General features: G+C 42.1%; 1 protein-coding gene across 2 annotated transcripts in view; it reads right to left on the reverse strand.

Annotated features, from left to right (window-relative positions):
* Positions 1–24,840, reverse strand: part of zcchc7 (zinc finger, CCHC domain containing 7) — a 53,668-nt gene that overhangs the window by 1,067 nt on the left and 27,761 nt on the right. For both annotated transcript variants that reach the window (XM_038713498.1, XM_038713499.1), the window contains exons 4-9: positions 24,629–24,678; positions 24,048–24,185; positions 23,774–23,944; positions 21,396–21,431; positions 522–617; positions 16–133 (exon numbers count right to left, since the gene is read on the reverse strand). In XM_038713498.1, the coding sequence (XP_038569426.1) occupies positions 16–133; positions 522–617; positions 21,396–21,431; positions 23,774–23,944; positions 24,048–24,185; positions 24,629–24,678 (609 nt within the window). The remainder of the gene's footprint in view (positions 1–15; positions 134–521; positions 618–21,395; positions 21,432–23,773; positions 23,945–24,047; positions 24,186–24,628; positions 24,679–24,840) is intronic.

Consider the following 24,840-nt stretch of genomic DNA (forward strand, 5'->3'; position numbering starts at 1 on the left):
CACACTCGGACTTACCTTTAAACTTCAGCTTTATCCTGTGATGTCTGCGGTTGATGTCCTCCACAGTGTCATAGTGGTTGATGAAGGGGGTGCTGGGATACGTCCCATTAAACATCCTGTGCCGTGTACATTCCTGAGGAAAACCAAATTCATGACAGCATGTTCACGCACACGAAAATCACACTCAAAGCAAAAAAAGATCTGTGATGTGTGGCATCATATTAAAACACAAGTAGACAGAAACTGAAACTACAAGAGAGTACACATTGTTTGCTCGAAAAATCTCTCTTGGATGCAGAAACTAGAAATCTGATGTGTGTTAAGATTTAAACTACTTCTGATTTGTAGCGCAAGAGTCAATAAACTTTTCACCCTATTTAATACTTTGAATAGTGCCTGAAAATGTTTTAAGCCATCATTTTGGGCTTTATTTTGGACTAGAGACCAGAAAAAGCAAGCTAAATGGCAAAAAAAATAAAAAATAATAATAAATAAAATAAAAGACAGAGTGAACAACTCACATGGCCAAAGTGTCCTTTCCTGGCGCAGTTGTAGCAGTAGACAGTGGTTCGACCCGGGTTTTCTCCACGCTGCTTCATAGGTGTACCTGTCTTGGTCTAAGAGAAGAGAAGAGTCCAGAGAAAATGAAAGGAGCTTGTTACTACAATGTTTTCTTAAATAATAATAATTTTCTCTCTATAAAAAAATGGGGTGGTTTAACTTTCCGTTTGTCTCCCATTCTCCCTCTTCTCTGCCATCATTCCCACGCTCTCTATTGGTACGAGCTGCTGTGTATTGTGCAGTGAATATGGGTGCTGATATAAACCAGTGATTACTGGGCCTATAGTTAGAGGTCTGTAATGACCCTGTATGATAAGTAACCGTCCCTCTCTCTCTGTGTGTGTGTGTGTGTGTGTTGGACACAGGGTCTTGTCCCCTATGGGCCAGTGTGCTAAAAAGACTTCCATGCTCCAGTGCCCATAGCAAATATACACTGATAAAGAGAGAGAGAGAGAGGGGAGACACAGGCACGGTGCATTTACTGCTAATGTTACACACACACACACACACACACACACACCCCTAATGTCATTCTCTAAAACAAACACACACGCAGTTTCACACACCTTCACACTCATCTAAAGTTGCTGCCTCCCTTCCACCCTGATTCCGAGATAACAAATGATTTGTGCCCCACGTCATTTCTTAAACTTAGCTTAGCTAACCTCCCCTCCCTTCCTCCTGCTTCCCTCTCTCCTTGGAACACATCCCCCCCCCCCTCTTTTCTGCTTGAGTAGTTTTGCGGCAGAAAGGATGAATGCTATTAGAGCGTCGCGTCATTATCGGGTCAGGCCGGCCGGGCCCATCTCCATCACAAAGGCCAGGAGATCACAGACCTCTTGTGAGCGTGCGTGCGTGCGTGTGTGCGTGCGCACACACACACACACACACACACACACACACACACACCCCCTAAGGAGATCATAGGCCCCGTCTCAAGCCCCCAGACTTCCACCCTTCCTGCCCCTCTACCCATTCATCTTTCATGTAAATTGGCTGTAGGTCTTCCTCTGTCTCTCCCTCTCTGACCTTGGGCTTGTGTTATCTCCAAGTACTCTGATCCAGCACAGAGACAGAATGAATGAAAGCACCAGAGGGGGGGGGGGGGGGAGAAGAAGAAATGAAATCCCCTCCTATTCTCCCATCAACCTGTGATAGTTGTCTGAAAACCTGGCGTGAATGTGCGCCTGTATGCGTGTGAAGAGTTTGCCTCATACAATATTAATTAACTGGATGAACCCTCATCCCTCTCTCATTCCCGTTCTCTGTTTTCATCCGGCGCTTTCTATCAGGGGCATCTAAATTGCTAACAGGGTGAGGGCCTGAGGGATTATATCAGTTTGGTGTATTTCTCTTTCTTTCTCAGGGGTTTGGAGAGGAGTCCTAGAGAGTCTGGCAATGCAGTGAAAGTCGGTATGACACAGCCGTATTTTTAGACAGCTTTGAAAATAATGTTTTTTTTAAGCCGCTCTGCACCAAAGTAATTGTAGTCAAGGGTCTTTTCTTTGTAAAAAGCCAGTGGTACCATATTGTGATCAGGATAGAAAGCTAGCCTTACAAATCCAATTCACTGATTCTGGTTCTCTCAGAATTGTGACGGTAGTATTTGTCACACATCAACATGAACTGCTCCTACACCTTAATTGTTCTGACTTTCAAACTGAATAAACATAGCAACCTTTTCTCTTTAAATATCCATTGAAATCAGTTTCTGATTAAACTTTTAAAAAGTTCTGGCATTGCAAAGTCATGTGTTACTTTGCTGTATGTTTACACACTTGACTTAAACATTTGTTGAGATCATAAAGGAGGAGCTTTGAAACGTAATAGTTGGATCATTATCTGAACGATCTGCCGATCGGTTTGGCTTCTAGGTGATTCACATTGGATGTTTCACAGTGTGAAATCTTATGGAGAAAACTCAGCTGATTTAAATATTTAACATACTCTGAGGCAATGATTATTGTCTGGTGTGCTGCCACTTTAACTATTATACACTTACTACCTATAATATTTCTGGATAGCAACCCCTCGGTTTGCATATCAGTAAAACCTTCTTGTTATCTTTGGTGCCATTCTCTCTAATGCTCCATGGCTCAATAACATTTTAAGGTGAGATTATGCCTGAAATGAACTAGTCCCTACAGCGTGTTGTCCATCCACTTCTGAAGGTAAAAGTGTTGTTTAGTGTGCCGTTTCATATGTCCACACTGAAAGGTGGATGTAAAAGGTCTGTCATAGAGAGGGACGACAGGCGGAATAAGATGTGATAATTGTTCAAATATGGGGATAAAGGAAGCCACTTCAGTCAGTCTTTCCTGGTGGGAATTCATCAATTCATTCATGAATTCTGCCGCTTTGAGGTGCAGTTAAGTTATCCTTCCGTGGCATGTGATGTTTCTGATGTTGGTGATAAATAAATATTTATCAGAGTAATCAATCACTGCTAAGTTATTGTCGGCAGAGTTTTCTGACCTCAACAAGAGCGCACTGAGGGGGATGTTTGTCTTGTGTTTGAAATTTGTAGTGCTATGCGGAAAGAGGCATGTGAATCAAATCTTCCCGTGTTGTGACTTGCTGGCGAGTCGGACATACCAAACCTGACATTATCAAGAATGTAGCCATAGGCGGAAATCACGGGGGAGACAGGGGGGTCATGTCCCCCCCTATATGAGGGGTGTCCCCCCCCTTAAAAACAATCAAATAATATAATGATATACAGATGCTGGTCATATAATTAGAATATCATCAAAAAGTTGATTAATTTCAGTAATTCCATTCAAAAAGTGAAACTTTTATTATAACTATTAACTATTATATTCATTCATTACACACAGACTGATATATTTCAAATGTTTATTTCATTTAATTGTGATGATTAAAACTGACAACTAATGAAAATCCCAAATTCAGTATCTCTGAAAATTAGAATATTACATAAGACCAATACAAAAAAAGGATTTTTAGAAATGTTGGCCAACTGAAAAGTATGAACATGAAAAGTATGAGCATGTACAGCACTCAATACTTAGTTGGGGCTCCTTTTGCCTGAATTACTGCAGCAATGCGGCGTGGCATGGAGTTGATCAGTCTGTGGCACTGCTCAGGTGTTATGAGAGCCCAGGTTGCTCTGATAGTGGCCTTCAGCTCTTTTGCATTGTTGGGTCTGGCGTATCGCATCTTCCTCTTCACAATACCCCATAGATTTTCTATAGGGTTAAGGTCAGGCGAGTTTGCTGGCCAATTAAGAACAGGGATACCATGGTCCTTAAACCAGGTACTGGTAGCTTTGGCACTGTGTGCAGGTGCCAAGTCCTGTTGGAAAATGAAATTTTGCATCTTGGTCAGCAGCAGTAAGCATGAAGTGCTCTAAAACTTCCTGGTAGACGGCTGTGTTGACCTTGGACCTCAGAAAACACAGTGGACCAACTCCAGCAGATGACATGGCACCCCAAACCATCACTGACTGTGGAAACTTTACACTGGACTTCAAGCAACGTGAATTCTCCTCTCTTCCTCCAGACTCTGGGACCTTGATTTCCAAAGGAAATGCAAAACTTACTTTCATTGGAGAACATAACTTTGGATTAATGTGCTTGGACACAGAGCTCTGTGAACAGCCAGCCTCTTTAGCAATGACCTTTTGTGTCTTGCCCTCCTTGTGCAAGGTGTCAATGGTCGTCTTTTGGACAGCTGTCAAGTCAGCAGTCTTCCCCATGATTGTGTAGCCTACAGAACTAGACTGAGAGACCATTTAAAGGCCTTTGCAGGTGTTTTGAGTTAAGCAATATAAGTGTGGCGTCTTCAATATTGAACCTTTTCACAATATTCTAATTTTCTGAGATACTGATTTTGGGGTTTTCATCAGTTGTCAGTTATAATCATCAAAATCAAAAGGAATGAACACTTGAAATATATCAGTCTGTGTGGAATGAATGTATACATTATACAAGTTTCACTTTTTGAATGGAATTACTGAAATAAATTAACTTTTTGATGATATTCTAATTATATGACCAGCACCTGTATACTTAAAACAATTGTGTAAATAGTAAAACAATACAAACGCAAACAGGGTAATTAAAGTGCTTTTTAAGTTTAGAAACATTCCTGAGTCCCCCCTCTCTTGCCTCACAGTGGTTTGGTACACTGCCTGCTTTTTCTCTCACAGGAGTCCGGTGGCAGAAAACCAGTTCAAATCAGTCAGTAGTTGTGGAATTCTAGTAATGTTAAGTAGGCTGACAAGGCTGTTTTATGGACTTTTAACATTGGATGAACTGATTCTGTTGTCTTTAATACAGATGATGCTGAGTTATTAATAAATAAATCATGACAAAAAGATGATAACCGATTATTTTTCTGTGAGCCCTCTATGTTATTATAACATTACCTAGCTTATTTGGTAGCTTATTTAACAGCTTACTGAAGTGTAACTCATCTTCTACAGCTAGAGATGCGCAGATCAGCTGGGGACTGAAATAGGTTGTTTATTTTCGCTAACTTGGCTCCAACCAGTGACTGGGGCCGAGCAGTGTCAAATATCCAATTTTCTGCCGGTCACATTGAACGTTACAAACACGCTGCACTGCGCTGTATTTTGTGTGTGCACAGACAGTAACCTCATGTCACAGCACACACACACAGGCTAAAACATGTCTTATTCACGAGAGTGAAGAAGACGCAACGTTTACCACATCTGCAGAGAAAGACACAGAAAACGGAATCGCGGGTGAAAAGATACCAAACGCGAGTTGTTTTAAATAAAAGTGCTGACAAATAAAGTCAGAGCAGATACATACAGGTGTAGTTGTGTGCTTGTGTGTCTCACGGGAAAAGAAAGGTGAGCAGATTACTGTAGTTTGTGATTAAACACAAGAATAAATTTGAGAATTACGTAGAATTAAAATGGAATCAGCAGGTCAGGTCAAAAAAAAAAAATCAGTAACTGGAATCGGCCAGGAAAACTAATCTGTGCATCTCTTACTACAGCAATAATCTTGTGTGTGAACCGATATTAAGCTAATACCGTAGATCTACTGTTGTGTTGTGTTTTGCACATTATGATGTTAAGTGGCAGATCAGTTGGCCTGCTGCAGTTAAATACTCAAAAATAAAAAATATATATGTATAGAAAATCCCCCTCTCACCCCTTGCGGGGTAGTATGGGTCATCCTCAAGCTCGGGTCCTCTACCAGAGGCCTGGGAGTTTGAGGGTTCTGCGCAGTATCTTAGCTGTTCCTAGGACTGCACGCTTCTGGACAGACACCTCTGATGTTTTACCTGGAATCTGCTGGAGCCACTCTCCAGTTTGGGGGTCACAGCCCCCAGTGCTCAGATTACCACTGGCACCATTGTTGCTCTTACTTTCCACATCTTTTCTAGCTCCTCTTTCAGCCCTTGGTATTTCTCAAGTTTCTCGTGTTCCTTCTTCTTGATGTTGCTGTTGCTTGGGATTGCCACATCTATCACTGCAGCCTTCTTCTGCTGTTTGTCGATCAACACGATGTCTGGTTGGTTAGCTATCACCAGTTTGTCAGTCTGGATCTTGAAGTCCCACAGGATCTTAGCTCGGTCATTCTCAACTACCTTAGGAGTCCATTTTGACCTTGGGACTTCCAGCCCATACTCATGGCAGATGTTCCTGTACACTATGCCAGCTACCTGGTTATGGCGTTCCATGTACGCACTTCCTGCCTCCATCTTACACCCTGCTGTTAAGTGCTGTACTGTCGCAGGGGCATCCTTGCACAGTCTGCACCTGGGGTTCTTCCTGGTGTGGTAGACCCCAGCCTCTATTGATCTTGTACTGAGCGCCTGTTCTTGTGCAGCCATGATTAGTGCTTCTGTGCTGTCCTTTAGCCCAGACTTTTCCAGCCACTGGTAGGATTTCTTGATATCAGCCACTTCTTCTATTTGTCTGTGGTACATGCGGTGCATTAGCTTGTCTCTCCATGAAGGTTCTTCGTCTTCCTTGTCCTCACCTTCGAGTTTCTGCTGACTGAGGTATTCACTAAGCCCTTCATCTTTGGGGGCCATTTTCCTGATGTACTCCTGGATCTTTGTCGTTTCATCCTGGACAGTGGTCTTGACTCACTAGCCCTCGGCCTCCCTTGCTACGCTTGGTGTACAGTCTCAGGGTGCTGGATTTTGGGTGGAAGTGAGGTGAGGAGCTTTCTTGTCTTGATGTCAGTGGCCTCTATCTCCTCCTTTGGCCAGTTTATTATACCAGCGGGGTATCCGATGACTGGTACATCATATGTGTTGATGGCTCGGATCTTGTTCTTCCCATTCAGCTGACTTTTCAGGACCTGCCTTACTCTCTCTGTAGGTATTTGGCTGTGGAGGACTTCCTTGCTGCCTCTTCATGGTTTCCGTTAGCCTGCAGCACCCCAAGGTATTTGTAGCTGTCCCGAACCTCCATATTCCTGTATGACCTCCCTACAACGCCTGGGCATGCTCGTAATGAGGTGGCGGATGGTCTCCTGAGGGATCTTCTCCCAGACCTGGACTAAAGCATCCGCCAACTCCTGGACAGTCTGTGGTGCAACGTGGCGTTGGTGGATGGAGCGAGACATGATGTCCCAGATGTGCTCAATTGGATTTAGGTCTGGGAAATGGGCGGGCCAGTCCATAGCATCAATGCCTTCCTCTTGCAGGAACTGCTGACACACTCCAGCCACATGAGGTCTAGCATTGTCTTGCATTAGGAGGAACCCAGGGCCAACCGCACCAGCATATGGTTTCACAAGGGGTCTGAGGATCTCATCTCGGTAACTAATGGCAGTCAGGCTACCTCTGGCGAGCACATAGAGGACTGTGCGGCCCCACAAAGAAATGCCACCCCACACCATTATTGACCCACTGCCAAACCGGTCATGCTGGAGGATGTTGCAGGCAGCAGAACGTTCTCCACAGCGTCTCCAGACTCTGTCAAGTCTGTCACATGTGCTCAGTGTGAACCTGCTTTCATCTGTGAAGAGCACAGGGCGCCAGTGGCGAATTTGCCAATCTTGGTGTTCTCTGGCAAATGCCAAATGTCCTGCACGGTGTTGGGCTGTAAGCACAACCCCCACCTGTGGACGTCGGGCCCTCATACCACCCTCATGGAGTCTGTTTCTGACCGTTTGAGTAGACACATGAACATTTGTGGCCTGCTGGAGGTCATTTTGCAGGCTCTGGCAGTGCTCCTCCTGCTCCTCCTTGCACAAAGGCGGAGGTAGCGGTCCTGCTGCTGGGTTGTTGCCCTCCTATGGCCTCCTCCACGTCTCCTGATGTACTGGCCTGTCTCCTGGTAGCGCCTCCATGCTCTGGACACTACGCTGACAGAGACAGCAAACCTTCTTGCCACAGCTCGCATTGATGTGCCATCCTGGATGAGCTGCACTACCTGAACCACTTGTGTGGGTTGTAGACTCCGTCTCATGCTACCACTAGAGTGAAAGCACCGCCAGCATTCAAAAGTGACCAAAACATCAGCCAGGAAGCATGGGAACTGAGATGTGGTCTGTGGTCACCACCTGCAGAACCACTCCTTTATTGGGGGTGTCTTGCTAATTGCCTATAATTTCCACCTGTTGTCTATTCCATTTGCACAACAGCATGTGAAATTGATTGTCAATCAGTGTTGCTTCCTAAGTGGACAGTTTGATTTCACAGGAGTGTGATTGACTTGGAGTTACATTGTGTTGTTTAAGTGTTCCCTTTATTTTTTTGAGCAGTGTATATATATATATATATATATACATACACAGCATAACTGTGGCGGGGGAGGGCGGGGGGCAGTCGACTGTCACGGGTGTTATGCTGAATTTTGCATGCCTGCTGAGAATTATATGAAAATGAATTAAAGTTCTGCTTTTAAACGCTATACTATTCTTTGTGGGGTTCATCAATAGCGATAAATGATATGACAGTATATATTTTATGAACGTTAAGAATCGTTAATATATTATTACACAGTATTACAGTAAAAAGTACCATTTCTTGACATTCAGCAAAAACATGTTGCATTAACCGCGTTCAAACAGCAAAGTGTCCTAAAAGGACCTTAAGAAGTGAATTGCATAATTCGGCAAAACAGATATTGTAGGCTACCTACCGAAATTTGCATCCACCTCTTTTCTCAGTACAACAGAACGTTACCTCCCGCGAGGTGTTACGTCACTAGACCTCGTGGGAGCAAGGCCTGATCATTGTTATAAACTCACGCAGTCTACCGGAGGTAGCAGAGCGGCGCAGTTTTTTATTCCTCTATCTATCAAGTCAGCGAAAGTCTGCCAGTTATCTCGAACGCACCTGTAGACTACCAGTTATACAATTTATTCGACAGCTGTTTTCCAAAGTTAACATAGCTATCCTTATTAGCTAGACTCCTTACATGCTTGCTAATAACTGCTTTGAAGATGGGTCTCCGACATTGACAGCGTTGTGTTGGACAGATTTGTGCAGCAGTGTTTATGATACCAACCAGTTAAATTCACTGACGGGTCTATGTATGTGTGTGTGTGTGTGTGTGTGTGTAAGAAACCTAAATTACTATGTAGCCTAGAGGACGCAAGTTATTTAGGATTATATGACCGTGTGGTGAACCTATGAACTTAACTCATATTTAAACAACTATTGCTTTGTGTTGTTGGCCAGAAAAATAGTAGTAAGACTTCTCTCTGTGTACACCTATCCTATAGGCCTACAAGTACAATTTTGGCTATTGTTTGTGTCCCCTTCAAGAATTGCTCTCAACGACTTCAAGACTCCCGTCACAAGACAAGACGGCAAGTTGTGTAGTCTGAACAAGGCTTTAGTCTAATTCCAAACTATACCTTTATCCAAATCTAACTCCAGCTGGGACAGCCCATTTCAGTTTCAGGGCATTTTAGGGCTTACCCCCTTAGGGTGTGGCCTACTAGACACATACCCTGAAAGGTTCATTCAGAACGACTACTAGGGTGCACTACAAATGCAACAAACTGGGCGTGGGATAACACAAATCAGACAATGAATCAGAAATTGTTTGTTCAATCATCTTTCAGTATATGTCCACATAAACACATGAAACATACCCTGAAAGTTACCCTTTAAAATAATCACTAGGCGGTAAAAAAGCAAAAAAACAACAATCATAGTATAAATAACTGTTTGTCCAATCATCACAAAACGAGCAGAATTTGTTTCATAACAATGTTGAACTATGTGTGTAAAGTTATTTTGAAATAATTTGAGTGCAAAAGGGTCTATTACTGTATATTTTTTAGTCTTTTGTCCATGTACGATTCAATTTGTGTTTTGTTTTTTTACTGTTTTGTGAATATTTGGAGAAGTGTGTTATGTGTACGCTTTTCATGACAATAAAACTGAAGATAAAATAAAATCATATCTAATCCAATGAAAATTATCAATTACTTCTGTGCTTTTCCAGCTTTCCTAAAAGGCCCCAACCTCTCCATTCATAAAACTGCATGACAGAAAACTCACAGCATGGGAGGCTACATTAAAAACGTGTCTGTGTTTAACTAATGGTCCTCTGCAGAGACGGCAGGAGAGATCTGAGTCTGTTCCACTTCCTGCTGATATGACACGAAGAGCTTCTGGAGCTGTTCAGAGACATACAAAAAGAGGACTGATGCTTCAGGATGTGTGTGTGTGTGTGTGTGTGTGTGTGTGTGTGTGTGTGTGTGTGTGTGTGTGTGTGTGTGTGTGTATAGGAGGGTGTTTGAGAAGGTCCTAAGGGCTTTGCTGTGTGGACACAGACAACCAGCCATCCGTGGCCTCTCGTGCATGCACACACGAGCGCGCTCTCTCTGTCACACAGACACACACACGCAAGCGTGTTTTCCCACAGTTGTCCCAAGCACATACACTGTGTCTCTCTAAGCCCCGCTCTCCTCTTGCTTCTTAGCTGCTGGTGGCAAAGCCGTGATAATCCTTTGGCCAACACAAAGCTCAGACTGTTACAGACTACAATCTGAAGGAACACACACACACACAGTTATCAAACACAATCCGAGAAGCAAACAGGCTTGTGTGTGCGTGTGTGTGTGTGTGGTTGTGAGGGGGCGGGATCTAGAGTAACGGGTGGTGGGAGCGTGGGGGCCGGGGCCAGCAGCACTGTTTTGCATTTGTTATTACAGCAATGGGGAGAGGTTTGCATATGTTAGTGGACCCACAGGGGACCAACTCTGCATGCTTTATCATAGGAAACAGCCTCACAACACAAGACTACTGGACTCATACCAAAACAAACAGACCCTTGTGTGCAACATGCCAGTGTGTACATATTAGGATAACTGGGAAGGTTAATTAGACAGTTGTGATATGGCTATAAGGTGAACAGCTTTTCACGGAGAATACAAACTACAGAACCATTAACCCACTTCTTCTCATTAAGGGAGTTTCAGCTGTGCAATTTCCACAATTGTGAAGAATTTAATTATTGTGTTTACGTTCACTCATGAACAGGAACACGAAAATCAATCGTCCTTAGGAGACCGTTTAAGGTGGACGTGTGCATGTGTGCAGTTAGGGAGGCTATGGAGGAGGAGGAGGAGGAAGATGTCTCCAAATAACCAGATGTGATTCCTACCCCTTTGTGTCTGCCAGTTCACAAAGACTCAGACCGAAGCCGTAACCCCGCGCCCTGTGAGGACTCACATTCGCAGTGTAATTCCCAGAGGCTCTTCCTATCTCCTCCCGTCAGTCAGTCAATCAGTCTGAACACAATCAGTAGGAGTCCTGATTTTCTCTTTAGAGAGAGAAAATGCTTCTGGAATGTAATGATAATGCGATGCAGGGGTGAATGGCAGTCGGTGGGTTACCACCTCTGGAAGACTCCCCCCCTCCTTTTTTGGGGGGGCAGCGACTAGAGGTAATCTGGTCACACCAAGGAAGGTGAAACAGAGGATACAAGCTAATCTATTCAAATCTAGGTCCAACTTCGATACGATTTCTATTCTTAGCACTCACTCCTGGGGTCTAAAGGCTTTATTCTGTTGTTGCCAGTGTGAGGCCTTGTTTATGGAAATATATCATTCATTTTATTCTCAGCAATTAGACAGGGACAACTCATATGTACATGAGAGACAGGGATTTAGATATACTATATACATATGGACTCTTATGCCCCGGTCCGGACGTTAAACCCTAATTTTACATCTCAGCCAACAAATCACACACAAACACACACTTCCATATGCACACCCACAACAAAATCGACACCATCCAGCTAAGCGGAAAGGCACAAGGACCTGCAAAGCCTGCAAGACCTCTGATAACACTGCACCTGTGTGTGTGTGTGTGTGTGTGTGTGTGTGTGTGTGCATGTGTGTGCGTGTGTGACAGCATGTGAGTGTGTATTTGTGTTTACATTCCTTTGGTGTTGCGTGTACATTTGTGTATGTGAAGACACCTGTATTACCTCTTTTTATTTCTTCTTAAATGCTCTTACTTATTGTTTTGATTATTGCTACAGTTTTTTTACTAAGCAAAGATTTGAAACTACTAATTATTTTTATCATTGATTCATTAATCAATCAAGGAAATAATCTGCAGGTTAATTGTTAGGAAATTGTGATAAATACCCATCGCAATTTCAAAGAACCTAGGGTAATGTCTTCAAATTGCTTGATTTGTCCGATCAACAGTTCAGTTAATGATATAAAGCAGAGATAGTGGCAGCAAATGTTTGGCATTACTCCTTTAAAAGTGACTCAAATGATTAATCAATTATCAAAATAGTTGCTGATAATTAAAAATTTATTGTTTCAGCTCTAATTTGCTTGTTTTTATTTTGTTCTGTTTTGCAAGTCTATTTATATGCCAAGCTGCAAGCCAAACTTCCGATGTAGGACATTAAAGAATAAACTGAATTGAGTGTGTTTTTGAGCTGGATATGAGGCTGTGAGAGTACAAAAAATTCAGTGTACAAGAGTGTGTGTATACCAATTAACTGTCATTAACTGCCATAACTCTGTGCTGCACTTCTCTTTCATGAACTGTGCTACCCTGATTGACTCAAACCTGCAGGACTTTACTTTCTTAGCCCTGATGGGCTATTTGGTTAATATAACTAGATTGAAAACATAAAAAAGCTATTTCCATTTTACAAATGTACCCTCCACTGCCTCCTGTGCCGTCAGTGTCTCAGTCTGAAGGGGAATAAAGAGTTCAGAGCCTTTTGACATGGCAGAGGTGAGAGTCTGTACTGTACAATGATGAGACAGCAAAACAGCTCACTGAATAGATGCGGACTTAAAGGATTTTTTCAGAGCACTGTTTGAATTGAGCACATTCTTGTAAGAGGATGGGAGAGAAAGAAAAAGAGAGGTCAGCCAGACAGAGGGAAGGACAGACGAAGAAGTGGAAGAAAGGTCAAAACTTAAACCTGTGGTTTCAAGTTTAGCAGAAAGAACAGAAGAGTTAAGAGCAGTATTGCTCATTGCTATCGGAATTTTGGATTATTTGTGAGGTTTAACTATTATGTTGTGTTTTGTCAGAATAAAATGGGTAGAGATGTGATTAAACCTTTACTAAGTGTGGGTCTCAAAATAGATTTATCAGTAACCACAGATAAATCTTGATGAAATGTTGAGTTTTATAACAATCTAATCTGCTAATTTGTGTATCTCTCTGTCCTTCACCAGTGTGTATGTGTACAGTACATGTGCGACTACAAATTTATTTTTACTTATTCACATGTTGCCTGATACTGTTACATGCAATATATAATACTGTCAAATCACTTTTTTCACAAATGTTATACTATTTTGACTATTTTGGTCTTCTTTCAGCTGGTCTTATTTTTTGAGATTTTTTTTATGGGCTTTTGTTGTGTATATACTACTATATTACATTTACATTTATTCATTTAGCTGACGCTTTTATCCAAAGCGTCTTACAATTGCCATATCTATATCTATCAGAGGTCGTACACCTCTGGAGGGAACTAGGGGTTAAGTGTCTTGCTCAGGGACACATTGGTGGATTTGTCACAGTGGATTTGAACCAGAGTCTCTCACACCAAAGGCATGTGTCTACTAATGTATAATATTCATGTGAAATAATTCCACTTATGCTAATAGAAAACATTATGCTAAACACAGCACAATTGTCATGTCATTACCAAGCACCTAAAAAGAACTTTTGAATCTACATCTACATGAATCCTTATTGACTGATACAAATGGCACATCACTTGAAATCCAGAGCTACTGCCACTCTAATAGTGTTATTCTGAAGAGGGACAGAGGGATGAAACTTATTTGAATTAACACAAAAACCAACAATAACTTCAGTGTGCACACTGTGTTGGTCTTTCCAGTGTGAGACTGTAGCAACAAACAAACCATACTAGCGTCCTGTACAATAACAGCTACCACGTGTGGGCAAAACAAACTCCACAAGGAGCAAATCTGATCAATTCTTCTTCATGTGATTAGAGTGCAGTTCTCTGTTTGACCACTGAAGGGCACTCTAAGACAGCATGCTGGAAAGGTCCTACAACAACATCACCTGTGGGCAATTTCAACAGCTGAAGTGCGGTTGGAAAAGATGTAGTCTGTCTTGTATTTAAGAGAGTAAAACGGTAAACAAACACTAATTCTTATATATCTTAATATAAGTCTGTAGTCAAACCTATCCAGAGAAGAGCAATGCTTTGTGCTTAGTGACCCGACTGGGTCACTGGGGAGGCCGGCTTAATGCACGGGCAGTTTTTCCACTTTTAAAGCCAAACAATAAACCTGGAACACAATGTACCAGACAAATTCACAGAGATCGTCTCTGCAGTTTGGATTAAAGAGCAGAGGACCATCCACCCAGCCAGATCCACCAGACCAGGCACCACGGTGGGTGCGGCGAAGAGCCGGGATAGGAGCCATGCTGGCCCAGCTTGGACTTAAGGCTGCTCCTGGCTAATGCCCAGTCTGGACGAAATGGGACTCAGGCTGGCCAAACAACTGGAAATCAGAGGCTGTTGTGCCCACATCTTTACAGACACCTGCTCTATCAACACCCCGGATCAAGCACTCGGCAGGCAGACCATGTTCCGAGCTGACAGAGCGCAATACTCCGACAAGATGAGGGAAGGCGGACTGTGTTTACACTGGTGATGCTTGGTGCTTAAACACAGTCAAAGTGGACAGAGACCGTTTTTCAGATGTCTGACTTTTTATGTGAGGATGAAAACTGTATTATCATTACTATATTGTTACTATTGTTTATATTCTCTCAGATGCAAATTTGGAAAAATGCACTGCAGAATTATTTATTGGGTGTTTAAGTGTGTGTGTATATATATATATATATATATATATATATAATAAATAAATACATACATAACTGTATATGTAGTTTTATTTTATTTATATTTTACTCTATTCTAATATGCATTGAATGATCTGATATGTTCCGCATGTAGCATGAAGGGACTACAACGTTTAATTTCATTGTACAACCTTTCGTTGTACAACCTTCTGTAAGGATAAATAAATGACTAAATAAATGATAACAATAAATGTAATACATAACTAATATCATGTCTGTGAATACACAAATCGTTTCCTGTTGAGCGATAAGGAGTTCCTTATATTAAACTTTATCTCACAATACAATAAATATTTGTCTAGGAGCAAAATCTAATTCAATTGCTCTGTATTCCCATGTCATTGCAGAAACAGACCAACTCATCTCCACATACAAAACACAACGTCAAGATCCTAAAAAACAATTTTTTTCACTTCCAATTTGCAAATTAAAATCTACAAATGTCAACAGTGCTCTATAGACACCATACTCGGACAGAGGGATATGTTTTGTGTTGTTGCTTCTTTAAAAGACACTATTGGATCAAATACAAATATGAACCAATATATAAAAAATTCTAATACTACACGTCTCTCTGACCATCCAGTATGCATTTTAGGATATTTGCAATGGTCATGTCTATGAACAATTATTTAGTTCAACCAACAAAAAGGGAAGACAATGAATTGAACCATTTGATTATACAGACTAAACATTTTAGTAATTTGACGCTCATAGTGCATTATGAGTTTTAATTTGACATGGACAAACTCAAGAGGGCAACTTTGAAGAAAAGTCATTCTTATTTTTTCTTTCTAAAGAAATGTAAATGTATTTTCTTTTCTGAAAAGAAGAGGATTTTAAAGGGGCAAACCGTCCTAACCTTGGGCTAACAAAGCCAAGTGTGAATACAGCAAAGAAAGGTACAACACATACTAAATGAAAAGAGAGAAAAAAGGGCAGTCAAGTGAGAAAGAAGGAAACCAAATGGAGTTTAAGGAGGGGAGTTAAAATGGCTTAATTTCTGTGGTTGAACAAAAAGGTCACAGACAGTTTTATTTCACAGGCACACTGAGAGACACACACACACCTGTCCCTGAGGAAAAGATCGATACACACACACACACTGATACCACCATGAGGACAGAATCCGCTCGATACACACACACACGCATACACACGTATACACCACCGCGGGTCGTAGTACCGATCAATAAACACACACGTACAGGTGTCACCACTACTATCTAAAGAGAGGCCAATCAATGCTCACACACTGATATACCTGTACCAATCAGCTGCTGTGCGCTCAGATTCACTCTCCCTGCTCGCTCTCGCCTGTCTCTTTCACTCTTTTTAATACACTCACCCTCCTGTTTCTCACTCTCTCTCTCTCCTCGCATCCTTCTGAATCTCTTACAACACACATCTCTCTCTCTCTCCCTCCTCAGTTGTCTCTGTCTTCCTCTGTCTATCTCTGATCCATACAGAGCACATTTCTGCATTTTATGTCACACGGACCCTGATCGCTTCCAAAAACATACTAAAAAGGCACACGGAAGTTAATTATGGATCAGGACTTGACCCACGTTCACAGGTTTAAAAATTCAAAAGGACTTTAAATGTCCTTGCTGACTAGAGAGAGAGTCTACGCTTCCTGCAGCAGCCATAGGGTGGCACTCTGGCCTAAACCCAGCACAGCAGGGTCCTGATAACACTAACAGGAGGAAAAAGTCACTGTGACTTGTGTGTTGTATGCATAAATGCACACATTAATGCATGATCTTTACGTGCATTAACGGAGCCTGTGTAAGGACAGCAGGTCGTTCGACTTCCTGATCGTTCTCCCTCCATCATTCTCCCTTTATTGTTCTCCTCCGCTCTTGTCTTCCCATTTTACTGTCTCCCATTTCTGTTTTCCAATTTTGGTAATCTATTATTAATAATTTTTTTGCCTTTTATCAAGCAAAGCAGCCTCAGAATTAGCTGCTTTTCTGGGTTTTATTTCATTGTAAATTTAAGACCTTTGAGCCTTGGACTGTTTGTTGAACCAATTTGAAGTTGTCACCCTGAGCATTGGGAACTTGAGATGGGCATTGTTCCTCTCATTTCTGACATTTTATATCCAAACAATTAGTTAATTAATCTCAAAAATAACTGACAGATTCTTTGATGATGAAAATAATTGTCAGATGAAGCCCTATGCTACAGTTTGGTGATAGTTTTCAGTCTTCCTTTTGGTGTACTGTTGTATTCCTGCTACTGACTGGCTTAACATAGACAACTTGACATCATTGTCACATTTACAGTAGCGCTCAGATATTGTTTAAGAACAGAACTAAATCTAAAAAATGGCTTCTCTCTATAATCACCATTTTGCACTGACACTCAATCAAGAAATCCAAAGCAGAAGAGGCATGATGCAATGTGATTTGTATATGAGGTGCAGGCGAGATCATAGCCATGCTGCGATAACAAAAGTGACTCAACCATAAACCCATCTTAAGACTGAAAGTAGCAAGTTCACACCTGTTCTTTTGGGCTTGGTCAAAAGGCAGTCTGGGAAAGGAAGGAAAACACCAAAAGAAACACACATAGACAACGTTGTTTGGTTGAAATATGTATATCAAACTATGTTAATCCCCCCCAAAACAGTTATAATACTATAAAAATCACACTGATGATACTTCGCATGCACAATAAAACACAAAGATGGAAGCAGGTAGGCGGATGGGGTATATAGGAAAAGGAGCGACCCCACGCTGTAAAGCTGTATGCAAAAGAAAGAAGTAAAACCCGGGTGTCTGTGGGCGTGGGCGTGTGGGTGAAAGAGAAAGAGAGACTGAGAAAGAGTTGTGGAAGTAAACCTGTTCTTCGAAGCAAATCTTTGTGTAAATATCACTGTTGTGTAATAATGTCTTCAGAACCACTGTCACAGTCAAGATGAAAATGTTGTGGATAGCTTTTTACTCTATTTACCTCTCTATATATATTTGTAGAAGCGCGCGGGTGTGTGTGTGTGTGTGTGTGTGTGTGTGTTTTGTGTGTCCATGTGTGTCAGTATCTTACTTTCTCAGTAAATACCCCAGGGCTTTGTGGTCCATACTGTGTGGTTTGGAGGAGTTTGTTAGTTGAGGGCCAGGTGCAGGCAGACAACACATACACTCTCGGAAGATAAACGGACCTAGCGCACACACACACACACACACACACACACACACACAAAAAGGATAAATGGACCCAGTAGCAGGGAGGTCTGACAGAATGCCTTTTCACACCTGGCTGAGCCCAGCGGAAGGTGACAGAGTCACATCTCCCAAAGCGCGCGCGCACACACGCACACACGCACACACACGCACACATTCCTTCTCACATTGGGGAGTTCAGGGTCATAAGCAGCATCATGAATAAAATGAGGCTGTCTTAAACAGAAGGAGCCCTGTGTATGCATATGTGTAAGTGTGTTTATGTGTGTGTGTTGGTGTCTGCACGAGACCCTAACCCCCATGCCAGTTTAGATCTGTAACGACCTTCTGTTCCCAGTGCTAAAACGGCTTAAATACTTCAATTAGACCTGGGTCACAATCCTCCACCCGTTAAAGCATGCCGTCACACACAAACACACACAGAAACACACAAAAAATGGTTTCATCATCTTGCGAGGCGACCAAAGAATCTTTGTGCTGCTCTTTCATCAGCATCTTCTCCTCTCATCTGTGGTCCAAAGCGGAACTCTACAGTAAAACATACATCATCCACCCCCCTGCCACCGTGTGAGTAACAATTAAACTTAAACTTCCATCCTCTCTGCCAGTGTCTCCCCTGGAACTTCTGTCCTACTCCCTCCTTCTTCCTCCCTTCTTCCGTACTCCTCCTCCTCCTCCCTCCGCCTCTCCCGCCGTGCTACCCTAGCGCTAACGATGCTGCCTTTTCATTAGACAGCCCCTGCTAATTAATCTCCATAGAGAAGAGTGACAGACCTCCCCCAACACACACACACAAAATGCACGCCAAGATATATGCAAACACACACTCTTCTTCCCTCTCTCTCTCTCTCACTCCCTTGTCCCGAGTGGCGTTGGCAGCCCATTTCATGCTTTATCACGTCTTTTAATTGACAAACAAGCTGCTCTTTTCTCTTAGGCTGAGGTCTATATCACCCCCTCACTCAGAGGCACGCGCACACAGCCAAGAAAACTAGTTATCTTTTTAGATTTCGGATACACACACACACACACACACACACACACACACACACACACACGCAAATGCATCCCCAGTTGACATATGGCCCATGTGACTGTCACAGTTTTCTACTCTCTGACACATTGTTCTTGCACAAACACAAATACACACACACGGATGTCACATGTGCATTTAGGTTGAAAATGAAGCCCCCAAAATTTTATATTTTATATATATATATATATATATAAATAAATAAAAGGTTGCCATCACTCTTGGCACTCCCTTAATCTTCTTAGATGTTTTTTTTCCACCATGCTTCACTCACCTGCTACAGGGCGAGGTCAATACCAATCACAACTGGCTTATTGATTTTGAGTGATCATGTAACACCTTTGCCTTCCTGACGCTCGTAGAAAAAACTCTTTTTGCGTGGCTTTTTGGAAAATCCACCTGCTAAACTACAAATGATCTGATTCTCGAGAAGACCTTGTCACGTTGCTCAAATGCCTGGTTGATTTTGATAAACGCTGAAAGATACGTCATAAAGCATACGGAGAGAATGAGGTGAGGGTCATCACCACCACACCTCAATGTTATCAGAGGTTAGAGTTTGGTTTTATAAATGCAATCTATACCTACTAACGCAAAACCTCCACAATCCAGCGCACTGTTTCTTCGTGTAAGTGGACCATACTCATATATATTACATATATATATACATAAATTAAAACACTGAGTAAATAATTTAAATGTCCCGTGTCATTTTCCAGAAGACCTCAGTTAATAAAATAGTATTTCGCAGTAAGATTTAAAATATTTATTTTCTGATGAGGCACGTTCTGCATGAAAAAGATTTAAGAAGCATCCCCGGTTGTAAGTGGGTCAGGGTGAGTGTGCTGCTGGCTTAGTCGCCCCCTCTACCACTACCACCTTGTTCTTTTACATTTCTCTGATTTTAATTGGGACTCTGAGCAGAACTACTACGTCCACTGGGACTTCGCCAAATTTGACACAGCTTGAGTACCAACTGTTAGTACACTCTACACACTGAAAAAGAGAACTAGTATAAGGCTAAACTTCATGGTATGGAAAATACATAGCCAAGGTTGTAAGGTCAACAGTTAGTCTTCCAAAGATACCCTTGAGTTTAGAAGAAAACCCTTGTAAGTTAGGCTTCAAAGTCAACCAGCTAAAACAATTTTCTCAGTTCTTCCATTAGCTCACTACGCTATTATTTTGCCTTTTTTGTTTTGAGGTAATCCTGGGTGGAGCCCTTAGTCTATGTTGGTGGTATGCTGTCTAGAGCTGTTGGCCTTGTTTGACTGATGGTGCTGTGCAGCGTCTTTGCCTCGCCGAAGACAGCTAGGCGTGAGACAGTTTCTGGTAGGTAGAGACTAGGGTTTATTACTGATAAATCTGCAAGGTGGCTTTGGTTCACTGTGCTTTGTGTTGTCAGTTGTCAGTAGTTTGCAGCTTTGTTAGCGCTGTAGTTGATACTTAAGTTGTCTTTGTGCAGGAGCTTTGCGTTGTAGTTAGGTTTTACTATTTATTGAATGCATCTTAAGACAATTTTGTGACTGGTAAGTCGATAAGTTCTAGGGAACCTACTTGTGTGCTACTTTTGGCGCTTTTGTTACATCAGTTTGTTGTAGGATCAGCTATTTTGGAAGCTGAACTTTTTCGATAGAGGGAGCATTGAGTTTTTCACTCTGTACTTAAATACTACACTGTTTGGATACTTTGTGGGTTGTATTGGCACAGGTGAGGTGAAGTGTTCTTGAATGCAACCTTTGCGATCAAGCTTGTTCTTGAATTGAAAGGCCTTTAAGCTTTCTGTATCCTGAGTAAGTATACAGTGAACTGTGAAAAGTGACTTTTTGGCCAAACCTTATGAGGAGCTTCTAGACAGTTTTACTAAGGATCAGTCGTTGAATGTCGCCTCTAGTAATGACACTGAAATCACTAGAAGTGATAGGCGACTTAAAGAAAGCATTAAGGAAGCTCTTAAGGCGATTTTAATTGAAAAGGGGGGGGTTCCTGGTAAGACAGACGAAGGTACTCCTGGAAAGACATCAGCGGTTACAACCCCATCACTTTCACAACCTCCCTCAACTGAGATTAATCTGAGATTTAGGGAGTTGCAATTAATAGAAAGGCCGCTTCGGTTAGAGGAGAAGCATTTAAAATTGGAGCTCAGACAACAGGCTGTGTCCTCCCCAGATTCAACATTTTTCACGTAAATACGATACCTGATGAAAAACATAAAGAAGCAGAGCAGCGCTCAGGTGAAAGTGTGAACAGCAGTAGAGTGTAGTTGGTTGACAGTGTTGGTTTTGTGGTAAGAGACTCACCGTGATGTGATACTGTCTCCAGATTTCTGGACAAGCCTGAGGAGAGGAAAAGAACACACTATATATGGTCATCAAATCTACAGGCAAACAGACAGGAAAGGAATAACACAGACTTAAAAGAAAGGGAAAAAAACAATCTGCAGCATATGTGTTTCTCTTACTTCTGAGTAGGCTAGTAAAGACACTTTAAGAAAGAGCAGTAACAGTATTTAGTCAGATGCTGACATAGGTCTGAGAGAAGGGCCAAAAGGAAACTGAAAAGCAGATCATGTTGCCATTTATTTGGCTGTCTGACTCTTCAAGTCTCTTCCTCTGTCTCTCGCTAAACCTTTATCACCCTGATTTCTCAGCCTGTTTCCCTTCCATCTATCCCTATGCAGTCAGTCACTCAAACAGTCAGTAAAGAAAGGCAGTCAGTCGTTTTGTCCCGGTGTGGCTAAAGCATTATCTCCGGTGCTTCGCCACGCTGTTCCTTAAGCGTTCCGACATCCTTTCCCAACCGCCGCCACTTCCCACTGGGAAATTGAAAATGCCGCAGTCGCCGCAGGCAACAAGATTTATCTACTTACACACCTACTGAGCGAGAGGGACCGAGAGAGAGGGAGATTTAAACCTGTTCTGCGAAGAACACTATGTTTAGTTTTCTCTTGCATACACTAAACAAGTCCTTATACTAATTTGCATAATATGCAAATTATTTTCATATAAAAAAGAGACTATTTGGCCCAAAGTCCTTGTTCAAATCCTGACCTTTAAAGCAGTCTGTAGAGATTGCTAGGCAGGAGGAGCTGTTTAGATTTGTAAATAATTGTAGATGGGTAAATATGAATTTCGATAGCTGTATCTTCCTCCACATCTCATCTAGCTTTCTTTTCTTCAACCACCCCTCACCACACCCGCCCCTACTCCCTCCCGTTTGCTCTCTCCCTCCAGACCGCCGGGGTAGTGTGTTGTTGTCGAGGGCGACAGGCGAGTCGAGCGACACACTCGCGCTCCGTCAACCGTCTGTCTTTAATGAGAGACACAGAAAGGCCCAGGGGACAGAGACCTGACTCTCTTTCTCTCTCAAACACACTCACGCTAACCCATACAGTATAATTTGTGAGTGTATGGAGAAAAACAAAAAAAGTTATGCATTCCAAGAAAAGGCTAATTACAATAACACGCAACTTTGCACCTTTGTTTGCTGTTGAAAGTATGCAAAAGCGTGAGGATATGGAGGAAGAGGGGAGAAAGAATGGACGAAAAAGACAGCGAGGGGGAAAGAAAGAGCGAAAAAATGGGCGGTATGTGTCCTGGTCTCCCCTCTCCCTCTGGTGTTCACCTGGTTACTCATCCATTACACAGAGCACAGTACATGACTGACTGGCGGAGAGGGAGAGAGAGAGAGAGAGAGAGTGAGCGAGCAAGGTGGGGGAGAGACAAGCAGGCTCTTACACAGGGTTTTCCATTCTATGGCATTAGTGTAAATGGGCAAGGTAATGAACGTTGCGGTGGGATAATTGTCATTGATGGCCATTAGATTCACCCTTCGGTGCCAACACACACACACACACACACACACACACACACACACAGCTGGAATATGCAGCATGGCAGAGACATAACTAAGCTGTAATTGCTGAAGTGTATCAATTAATGTGAACAGCGGCGTGTGCTGACCCCCTGGTCACTCATTAGACAAAAAGTATGGGGGGGGCGATAAAGGTGGTCGATGCTTCATCATGTTTACATTAGGCCAAAGCCCCCCACATACATTATCTGTACTTGCTCATACAGTACAGTAGCATAACGTTGATTGGATTCATAACTTTCTTACTCTGCAATACTTCATTCCCTTCTTTTTACTAGATACACTATGTCTTCATAACTTTATAGTCAATTTGCTTTGAGCACTGATTTATTTTCAGGTCCTATGATAACTTTCAAATTGTGTTTAACTACATCATACGTACTATGTATTTCATTTGAACTTGGCCCCTTACTTCCAATTATGGGTATTCTAATTGCTACAGCATGCACTATAGGCTCTAACATAATAACCTGCTTCCAACTTTGGATGGCCCTTTCCCTGTCTCAATACGACAATGCTCACATTCACAAGCTCTATACAAAATGTTTTACGGAGTTTGGGGTTTGGTGAAAATGACTGGTCTGTACAGAATGCAATCCCATCCAACACCTCTGGGATAAACTGGCCTCAACAATCATGTATAGGTGTGATGTTTGGGTGTCCACATACTTTTGGCCATGTGGTGTGTTTGCCCTGATGAAGGTAAATCTGGCGTTATTTCTATGTGCCTGCATTGGACTCATATATGTAGAGTCTTCATCTCTTATTGGTATTAAAACCTAATAAAACAGGATGCTATACTCACATCAAAGAAGTGCCCCGTCATGCTGCAGCGATGGCACTGTTTGTGCCAGTACGCTCTCTCGCTGCAGGAATCATAGAGGTGCCCAGGCAGGCCGCAGTTGTTGCAGTGTTTATTGGGACATTCACTGGCCAGGTGGCCTGGGGTGCCACAAAGGAAGCAGGACAACAACTTCTGCAAACACACACACATAGTTATACTCACATAACAGTTAGTTTTACGTGCTTTTACTTGTAACAGTGTTTATAAGCTGTCCATGTTGCTGAGTGGAACCGACTTTGGGCTCAGGGCAGTTCTTGGAGAGATGTCCGGTCTTGTTGCAGTTTCGACAATGGACGTTCTTGCCAGTATAGTATCTGTTTGACAACCGGTGCACCGCTATCCTGGCCCCCTTGTCTTTGTTATAGATCTGAGCCTGAAACACACAGTTAATGTATCATGTGTGCTGATAGTGAGACTTACAAGAATTACCTGGATGTTTTGAACACACAAAAACAGATCAATCATTTACTTTGAGCGAAAACCAGAGAAAAGCTATTTTCCAACTCTTTCCGACAGATGAAAAACAGGTGTTGTGTTCCATACCCTCAAATGTTATATATTGAAATAATATATTACTTCTTACATTTTACCCTGGCGTATATCCTTATAGAGAACCAGCCCTAATTAACCAAACACTTGCATTAATTTTAGAGAAAAGTGTTTTGGCTACACGCATCTACTTTCTTCCCCCTTTTTCAGAAAATCGCTGTAATTCAAACAAGCACAAAATATTTTGTAAAAAGACCTCAGAAGACAAGGGTGGCTGAATGTCAGGATATATTTGACATACTGCAAAGCTACAAATTTCCCACCTACCTCCCTGTCCTTTTCAGAAACCAACCAGCTGCCGGCTTCTTCTTCAACATCTGGCAGGACAGAAAAATGCATTTTGAAATACTGCTAAAGTAAATTTATTTGCTTAAGCTTCTGAATTTATTTTCAATAGTATATATTCATTCATGCACAATTTTAAGTACATTTTTGTTTTAATTTACCTAGCGTGTGATATTGATCACAGTCTTACAAGC

Source organism: Micropterus salmoides, unplaced genomic scaffold (genome assembly GCF_014851395.1).
Source record: "Micropterus salmoides isolate LMB-PRFRI ecotype aquatic unplaced genomic scaffold, ASM1485139v1 Ms_hic_scaffold_12, whole genome shotgun sequence".
NCBI lineage: Eukaryota > Metazoa > Chordata > Actinopteri > Centrarchiformes > Centrarchidae > Micropterus > Micropterus salmoides.